Source organism: Lynx rufus, unplaced genomic scaffold (genome assembly GCF_022079265.1).
Source record: "Lynx rufus isolate CCGP_SWC_20201006 ecotype Redwood Valley unplaced genomic scaffold, mLynRuf1.p SCAF_1, whole genome shotgun sequence".
Taxonomy (NCBI): domain Eukaryota; kingdom Metazoa; phylum Chordata; class Mammalia; order Carnivora; family Felidae; genus Lynx; species Lynx rufus.
In genome coordinates this window covers 99,144,565-99,154,531 of record NW_025814823.1, presented here as the reverse complement: position 1 = coordinate 99,154,531, position 9,967 = coordinate 99,144,565, and the positions used below count along the sequence as shown (strand labels likewise).

General features: G+C 35.0%; 1 protein-coding gene across 1 annotated transcript; it reads left to right on the top strand.

Annotated features, from left to right (window-relative positions):
- The first annotated feature begins 4,580 nt into the window (after positions 1-4,580).
- On the top strand, positions 4,581-4,820 carry LOC124523023 (transmembrane protein 258-like). The gene has a single exon (XM_047094800.1). It carries the CDS (start codon positions 4,581-4,583, stop codon positions 4,818-4,820), a length of 240 nt encoding a protein of 79 aa, XP_046950756.1.
- Positions 4,821-9,967: the final 5,147 nt, after the last annotated feature.

Here is a 9,967-nt window from a genome sequence, read left to right as displayed (position 1 = left end):
ACTTAGTCACGGACTTCAGTCTGACCTGACACCATTCTTTCTACAAAACTGTATGTTTGAATCGCAACATATTTTTTTTTTTATAATGGATGTTAAAATACATTGATGGCTGAAAAAAGAAGAGACAAAAAGAATCTCCCTGGGTCCTGCTAAAATTGCCTCATACCCTGTGCACCAATGCAGCAGATGCTTAAACAAAGTAACTCACAGGGACTGGAGAAGACTTTTATTGGGAGAGTTAATAATAGAGAATAAGAAATCCCCTGGGACGCCTTGGTGGCTCAGTCGGTTGGTTGAGTGTGTGACTATGGCTCAGGTCATGATCTTGCAGTTCCTGAGTTTAAGCCCCCTATTGGGCTTGCCACTCTCTGTGCACAGCCGGCTTCACATCTTCTTTCCTGCTCTCTCTGTCCCTCCCCTGCTTGCACTCTCCTTCTCAAAAATAAATAAAACATTAAAATTAAAAAAAAAATCCCTTACGTGATGGAAACTACATAGAAATCTTGTTATTTTCCAAGGCCAACGTAATTATCCCTTTTATTAAAGTTAGGTGGTGAAAACAGCTATATATGCAGTTGTTTGTTTTCTTTTTCTTTTCTCTACAAGTGCTTTAACAAAAGTAATGCCATTCATTACATTATTGCAATGTTTTATGCACTCCAAAGTCATTTTAATCAAATGAAAAAAATTGAGTAAAATTAAGTAATAAAGAAAGCAAGTAAGGGAGCCAGACCCAGGGTTAATGAGGGGCAGAAAACAGATCTTGGTTAGTCACTTCCTCCCTGAACCTATGAAAACTTTCTCTTTCAATTCCTTAGTCAGTCTCTACGGAAGAAACAACCACTCTATGTTTCACATACTACTCTGCCTGTGTAGGCTTTCGCACATTGTTTCCTACTCTTTTCTCTATGCTCTGTAAGCACAGCAAAGGCATTATTTCCATAGACATCCCTAAGTCACGCTAAGCACATGGAAGGTGTTTCAAATTGTTGAATAAATGGTCAAATGGTATACATAAAAACAGACATCTAGAAAAAAATCCTTTTAATAACCATCATTAATAATACTTAATAAAATTGATAGCATTCTTAAAACTAGAGCACCCAGGATAAGAACTGAATAAATACAGATTTAAGAGGAGGTAAGACTGGGAATATTTTTGTTAACTTACATAAGACATCGTATTGACCTATATTTAAGTGAGACAAGTGTTGCCACACTCAACACTATAAAAATATGGTTTTAGTGTTTTCTACCCATCAGTCTGACAGATAGTATTGTTGGCACTTATATGAGATCGAAAAAGGGGAAAGAAAAGATTTCAATGTATCTAAAGCAAACACAGTCTGAGAAGGGCAATGGCAAGATTAAATTCAACAGGACAGAAGTTCACTGGTGGGCAGTAGGATTTAAAAACCACCTGAGTATAAGCAGAAGCAGGACAGAAGGACCCCCATGTAATCAACCTAAAGGTTTGTGGAAGAATAAAAGTGAGAGATGTGGCAGTTAAGTCTGAGACAGTCTGGACATGATGAAAGAGAATCCTCTTTGCTGAGCCCTGGGGCATGTTCCATGCTTAAGGCCTCACCAAATCAACTGTCAGCAGGAGCTGGATGGCTGATACAAATGCACATACATAGTGCATCAGGCAAGGATATGCTGGAGAATACATGGTCCCAATTCAGACCGAAGTTGCTCCCCGGCATCTACCAAGGCTTCATCACATAAAAACAGAGGGCCAGCGTTGCCAGCACTGGAATTTGCTAAAGAAAAGCCACAAATCTTGACTCCTACGTGAAAGTTAATGATTATTAAGTCTTAGTGATTACTTACAATATTTAGAATACCATACAGGACAGACAAAACACATCTGTTACTCCAACTTGACCCTTCATCCTTCAGTTTGCAAACTGTGGTGTCACTGCACTCAACAAAATTTAAATTTTTATAGAGGTTATGTTAGCAAAACCATGGCTCTCAAAAGTTTTCCTGTGATTAGAGTGCTAAATATTAATGCATTGAGAATGTATTAAAATGCTAGGAGCGCCTGGGTGGCTCAGTCAGTTAAGCGTCCAACTTCAGCTCAGATCATGATCTCACGGTTCATGAATTCGAATGCCCTGTCAGGCTCTGGGGCTGACAGCACAGAGGCTGGGGCCTCCTTTGGATTCTGTCTCCCTCTCTCTCTGCCCCTCCCCCACTCGTGTTCTCTTTCTTTCCAAAATAAAAATTATAAAAATTTTTTAAAAAGATGTATTAAAATGCTCAAGAGAAAGATCACTTCCAAGCATTATATACTTCCTAAGCATTATATTATTGCACCAGATGATGTGAGACCTCAAAACTCTTGAATATGGAGACCACTGACTTTTACATTTTATATAATTGCATTACAGTTTGCATAATAAAATTCTTATAATTTATATTGTTTCTGCCTCCCTCTCTCTTCTAGAATTATGCACCTTAATTCATGGAAGATTATTACCATTAGTCCCTTCCTCAATTCAATTATTTGGTAGATTTCACCTATGCCCCAATCCCATTCCATACCTCCCTAAAAGTATAAACTATTCCAAGGTATTTGATGTATATACTTCTTTTCTGTGTGGCCTCATACATTAAATAGTTTTTGTTCCTACCTTATTTTTTAAATTTAATTTTACTTTTTTAATATTTCAAGTTTTTACTTAAATTTTAGTGTATAGTGTAATACTGGTTTCAGGAGCGGAATTTAGTGATTCACTAATTACATATAACACCTAATGCTCATCCCAACGAGTGTCCTCCTTAATGCCCGTCGCTCATCTAGTCCACACCCACCCACCTCCCTCTATCAACCCTAGTTTGTTCTCTGTAGTTAAGAATCTTTTATGGTTTGCCTCCCTCTTTTGTTTTTCCCTTCCCTTATGCTCATCTGTTTTGTTTTGTAAACTCCACATATGAGGGAAATCATATGGTATTTGTATCTCTCTGACTTACTTCACTTAACATAATACACTCTAGCTCCTTCCATGTCTTTGCAAACAGCAGGATTTCATTCTTTTTGAGTAATATTAATGGAATCTTCTTTATCCATTCATCAGTCAATGGACATTTAGGTTCTTTCCATAATTTGGCTATTGTTGATAATGCTGTGATAAACACTGGGTTGCATGTGACCCTTTGAATCTGTATTTTTGTATCCCTTGGATAAGTACCTAGTAGTGCAGTTGCTAGGTCATAAGGTAGTTATATTTTTAACTTTCTGAGGAAATTCCATCCTGTTTTCTAGAGTGGCTGTACCAGTTTGTATTCCCATCAAGAGTGTAAGAAGGTTCCCCTTTCTCTACATCCTTGCCAACATTACTTGTTTTCTGTATTGTTAATTTTAGCCATTCTGACAGGTGTGAGGTAGTATCTGTATGGAAACACAAAAGATCCCACATAGCCAAAGCAACCTTGAAAAGGGAAAGTGAAGCTAGAGGCATCACAATTCCAGATTTCAAGCTATAGTGAAAAGCTACAGCCATCAAGACAGTATGGTACTGGCACAAAAACAGACACACAGATCAGTGGAACAGAACAGAAAACCCACAAATGGACCCACAACTATCTGGTCAGTTCATCTTTGACAAAACAGGAAAGACTATCCAATGGAAAAAAAGACAGTCTTTGCAACAAATGGTGTTGGGAAAACTGGACAGTGACATGCAGAAGAATGAACCTGGACCACTTTCTTATACCATAAACAAAAATAAATTCAAAATGGGGAAAGCCCTAAATGTGAGACAGGAAACCATTGAAATCCTAGAGGATAAAACAGGCAGCAACCTCTTTGACCTCAGCCACAGCAACTTCTTACCAGACGCATCTTTGGAAGCAAGGGAACAAAAACAAAACTGAACTACTTCATCAGAATAAAAAGCTTCTGCACAGCAAAGGAAACAATCAACAAAACTAAAAGGCAGCCTATGGAATGGAAGAGGTATTTGCAAATTACATACCGGATAAGGGATTAGTATCCAAAATCTATCAAGAACTTATCAACCTCAACACCGCCCCCCCCCAAAAAAAGCAAATAATCCAGTTAAGAAATGGGCTGAAGACATGAACAGACATTTTTCCAAAGAAGGTAGTCAGATAGCTACTAGACACGTGTTCTTACCTTCTTAACTTACAGAAACAGTACACTGTGTTCTAGAGCTACTTTTACTTTCCTACAAAGCATGTTGTTTTCAACATGTGTGTTTATTTAGTACTGAAATTATGGATGCCCAGAAAGTCTGTAGCTTGCTGGTACCACAAGCAACACTGCACGAATCAATCTGTGTGCATTCCTTTGTAAACTTTAAGGTTCATGACCAGGACTGGGATTGCTGGCTCAGAGAGCATTAATTTTACTAAGTACTGCTTCAGTGCCTTCCAGGACTCCTGCAGCCATCACATTCCCACCACAGAAGGTGAAGATTCCTGTTGTTTATGTTCTGCCAAACATGTGGCATGATCCATGCCCATAATGTATCTAGAATGATATCTCTTTACGTAATTTTCATTTTTTCTATTCCAGAGGTGGAGCAATGGATTACCTTGCTCCTGGCAAAATGGAGCTCGAGGCCATGAGTAGATATACCAGCCCAGTGAAACTGGCTCTCTTCCCCCACCTGACCACAGTGCTATTGGCTGCTAGCATATTCTTTACCCTCTGGTTCTTCATTTGCAAGGTTACCTCCCCCAAGTGTACTCTGGATATCTACAAAGAGTTCCTCATCTCTTTGGTGGCCTCGCTCCTCATGGGATTTGGAGTCCCCTTCCTGCTGCTCTGGGTCAGCATGTACATCTGAACTCTCAAAGGTTCCAATCAGGTGGCTTCATGGAACCCCTGCTTTGGTAAACTGATTGTTTTACTACTGCTGGGAGCGCCCTCACCAGCTGCTCACAATAAAGGTAGATGTGTGCAAAAAAATTTTCATTTTTGTATTTACCAATGAACATGAGCCTCTCCTTATAAGACTAGTGATTTTTTTAGGCTTCTTCTGTAAGTTCCTGGTCCAAATTTTTGCAATCCTATGTTGAGATATTTATATTTTTCTTACTGATTTGTAGTAATCTCTACTATAGTAAAACACACATACACACACACACACACAGAAACACATGCATACAAATCACTTGGGGACCTTGATACAATACTTATTCTGACCTACTGGGTTTGAGGTGAGTCCCCAAAGTCTATATTTTCCATAAACTCTTAGATGGTAATGATAATGATGATGAGGCCTGTCCAAGAACCACACTTTAAGTGGCAAGGTTGAAGATTATATTTGACTACCTGTTAACCTTTATCCTTCCATTTATATTTAAATTTATCACAGTTCACAGAAGTATCCAACTGGGGGTTTGCATGATATTGGTCAAAGTAATTAATAATAAAATTAATTTAAGTATTCTAAAAATATATATTATTCTTGATTTAAAGGACAGGCACATCTTTCCACTTACCCAGATCATTTTCTATGTTATTAACTTCAAAATTTTTCCATAGATTTCTCATGTAGCTTTAGTTAAGACCTAAATACACATTAGTTTTTGTGAATTTTCTGAAAAGTGTATTATTTTAGTTGGTTATAACTGGTTTGGAGAGGGATGCTATTGATTTTATTATGTTTGTACTTTACCGACAACCGTGTTGAAAACTAACCCTTATTAGTCCAAATACTTTGCTGATCGTTATTTACGGTCATTGTTGTTGTTTTTAGGTACATAACCACTTAATGTGCCCCAAATCCCAATTTTATCTTTTCTCTGTCAATTCCTAACACTTATTCTCAGAGCATTGATCAAGATATCAAATACTATATTATACAGTAGTTGTGCTAGCGAATGTCCTAATCTTGACCTACATTTTAAAAAGAGCATCTAAATGTTTTCAGTAGGTATAATGTTTGTGGTAGATTTTTAGCAATCATTGAACTTAATGGGAAAAAATGTATTTTATATGTTTTTAGATATATTTATTAGGAATATGTTTTTATAGGAATATACCTGCACATATGTACAATTATACACACACACACACACACACACACATATCCTTATATAATATAAAAACAAATACATTTAATAATTATCAGTCCCCAAGTATCCCTAATTTATGAAGGGTTTTTACCAAAACATTACTGAAGAATTTTCTGCATCTAAAGATATCAAAGAGTTTTCTTCCTAGAAATCATTAACACATAAATGGAGTTATATGAATTATAATGATATAATTTCTGATGTTAAATCATGCTGTAACTTATGTAATTATTACTTGATCATTATGTATTATAAAATACATCTTTATTTTATCTAGCTCTTGCCTTGTTTCAAATTTTTCACACATAATCATAAGAAGAGCCAATACTTTTCTCTTCCTCTTTATCTACTGGGATTAAGATTACAATAGTCTCCTTAAATAACTTTGGAAGGTTTCCTTTTTCTCTTTTCCTCAAGTTTGTGTGGACAGATTAACAGAATTCCTATAAAAACAGACCTTGGATACTTATGGTCACGAAGTTTTGAATACTATCTTTATTGTTTACCTGTCTTCATGTTTTATTTTCTCCTGTTTTAAGTTCAGCAGTTTGTAGTTTTGTAGAAATTTTTCATCTAATTTTCAAAATTATATCAATTTTTTCTATAAAATAGCTTTTAGTTTTGTAATCTTCTCTAGTGTTCTAATTTTCATTTAATGCAAATTATTTAAGAATATATCATTTGATTTCTAAGCATACTGAATTTTTAATATAGCTTTGTGTTATTAAATCTTAATTGCATTGCATCATAACTGAAGAATTTTTTGTGTATAATATTGATACCATGGATCACGCAGGCTTTTTACTAGCCTATCCATAGTCTGTTTTATAAATGTCCTAGTTTATTTAGTATAGGTGCTTTTACAATTAATAATTCAAGGTTCTATTCATTCTGTTGCTCTTGTCTCAGATATCTTTTATTATTATTTCTTACTTGATTTGTCAGTCTCTGAGATGTTTAAATGGTTGATTTATTAAGTATTTTCTGCAGCCTGTTTTACACAGTTTTTTAAGCTATTTACGTAAAAATTCATAAATATGCACTGTTATACCGACTTTCTATATTGTTCCTTTTTAGAGGATAAATTATTAACCATCATTCCTCAGAGAAATTAAATCACTGCTGTGTATACAATAAACTTCTGGTAATCTTTTTCATTGAATTAGGTAAAAGCTGAATTAGATAATGTAACTGGTTTTTAAGAGTGGGCAAACAGGGAATAGGGAAGTGGGAGGCCTACAAATGAATTAGAATTTGCAATATGTCCTTCTCTTCTTGGAATTTTACTGAGATTGAATGTCCCCAAGAGTTTCAAAAGCCAATTTATTTTGAGCTGCAACCTAAAATATCACAAGCTTATGAAACCAAGACTAGAAACCAGATCTTCTAATTCAGTTCGAAAAAGAAAGGGAAACAAAGTCAGAGAGAGAATCCGAGGCATATGCACGCTCAACAGACCAAAGAATGAGAAAATCAGAGATGGAGCCAGCAAGAGAAGGAGAAAGAAGAACTGAAAGAGAGAGACAGAGACATAAAGACAGAGAGAAAGAATTGCCACATTCCTTAAGCAATCACTGTGTTGCAGGCAATGGGATATGTTCTTTAAAAATACTATTTTGGGGGCACCTGGGTAGCTTAGTCAGTTAAGCATCAGACTTTGGCTCAGGTCATGATGTCATGGTTTGTGATGTTCGAGCCCCGTGTCGGGCTCTGTGCTGACAGCTCAGAGCCTGGAGCCTGCTTAGAGTTCGGTGCCTCCCTCTGTCTCTGCTCCCCCCCTGTTCATGCTCTCTCTCTTGCTCTCAAAAATAAACATTAAAAAATATATATATTATTTTGGTACACCTGGGTGGCTCAGTCGTTTAAGTGTCTGACTTCAGCTCAGGTCATTATCTTACAATTGGCTCATGAGTTCGAGCCCTCATTGGGCTCTGTGCTGACAGCTCAGATTCTGGAGCCTGCTTTGGATTCTGTGTCTCCCTCTCTCTCGGCCCCTCCCCAACTTACACTCTATCTCTCTCTCAAAGATAAATGAACGTTAAAAAATTTAAAAAAAAAATAAAAACACTATTTTGTTGAAATGCACAAACATACTCCACAGAATCATTTTTAACACACATGAAAACCATTTCTAAGAGACAGCACAGATCAGATTTTTTCCAACACAGCCTAAATACTTACAGTTTATGTCTTTATAGTCAATTCAATTCAGGACAAGAAGATGATTTTCATAATGCACAGGCATGATTTATTTTTAGCACATTTTGTAAAATATTTTACTAATAATTTTAGCAAAAACTAACAAGGCCAAAAGGTATGCCATTGGCTAGTATATTTTTCCGACATTTCTACTCTAATGCTCTCCAAACCCCATTATAAAACTATACCTAAATATATATCCAATATATATTGGATCCAAATATATATCCAACATATATGTGAAAGAAATGCCCTTAGGAAATAGAATTCGAATCTGTTAGTTACAAATAATCAATAATTTCTAATTTTACTCAATCTAAAAATCATATAATCATAGCTGCCTAAAATATGAATGTTAAAAAATTATATATATAATATATATAAAAATTATATATATAATATATATATGATTATAATATATATAATCAACATATATATATGTTTATATAATTATATATATAATATATATATGATTATAATATATATAATCAACATATATATATATGTTGATTTTTTTACACTTTGGTCTTCAGTTTCTTAATCAGGGATCCACCGAAACTTAGGGTTTTCCATTGGCATGTTTTCACTTGATCTTCTGAATTTCTTATTTAAATCAGCTTGAATTAGTATAATACTAATTCAACTAGTAAAGTTGAAAATAATAATTGGGTTGATTCTAATCAACAACGTTTATTCTCTCAATAAACCAGTAAAGCACGGGGCGAATCAAGTGTTAAAACTAGCAAAAGAGCAGACTCCCCCAAAATCAGAAAATACTCCACACCTGTAACACCACCTCTTCCCCTGAGAAAACTCTAAAATTATTTGCAAATGTGTGTGTACATGTGTAACAATTAGGGGATTACTTAAGGAGTAATAACTGCTTTGATGAATGACATTTAGATCGCTGATTTTTGTTAATATGTTTAAAACTTCAAAGACGCTAAGTCAAAAATAATTAAAAATCATCTAACCACTAACGCTTTCCATCTGATTATTTGTTGTAAATTAATCTATGAGTCATGTGTAGGAAGACAAAGGTCAGGAAAGTTGTTTAACACTCAATAACCATGGTTGAATGAAAATGTTTATTACGAAAACTTTATTCTCTGACTAGGGATTCTACCACACCAATCCAAATAAACATTTATTACATAGACTTGATTTAGGATATATAAATATGTCCTGAGTTAAATTTATCTCAGGTATAAAAAATTTATATTAAAGGATAAACATAAAACATATGCATTGGTTCATAAAAGATTGTCTAATAGTCTGTAAATGAGCCATCATTTTAAAGACTCTCATCTGGAGATAAGAAATTAATAAGTCTCTTGAGGATAGTAAATTGTTTTAGTCACTTAAAAAAGATTGGCCCCTCAAAGGACACAGAATAAAAGTTTTAGGGCTGTAATTCTTGAAATTGTGACAAATTGTTACCCACACATAAGAATTAGGTACTTGACAAAGCAAAACAATTTCAACATTTATTGGAAAATAAAAGTACAAGAGATGAGACTTACCCTTTGAAAAGCATCTATACTGTGAGAGTATAAAGCAGGAGTATATTGTAAGAACCAGATTTGTTGTTTGTTTCCATTTCTGAAGGAAAGTTATTAGAAACACCAAGTTCAAAATAGTGAAAATAATGTATATTATGCCCTTTATAAGAAGCTATAACTAAAGATGCCATAAAATTTGTTATCCAAAGTGG

Excerpts from the sequence above, each read along its gene's own strand:
- LOC124523023 (XM_047094800.1), top strand. The coding sequence starts at position 4,581 with ATGGAGCTCGAGGCCATGAGTAGATATACCAGCCCAGTGAAACTGGCT.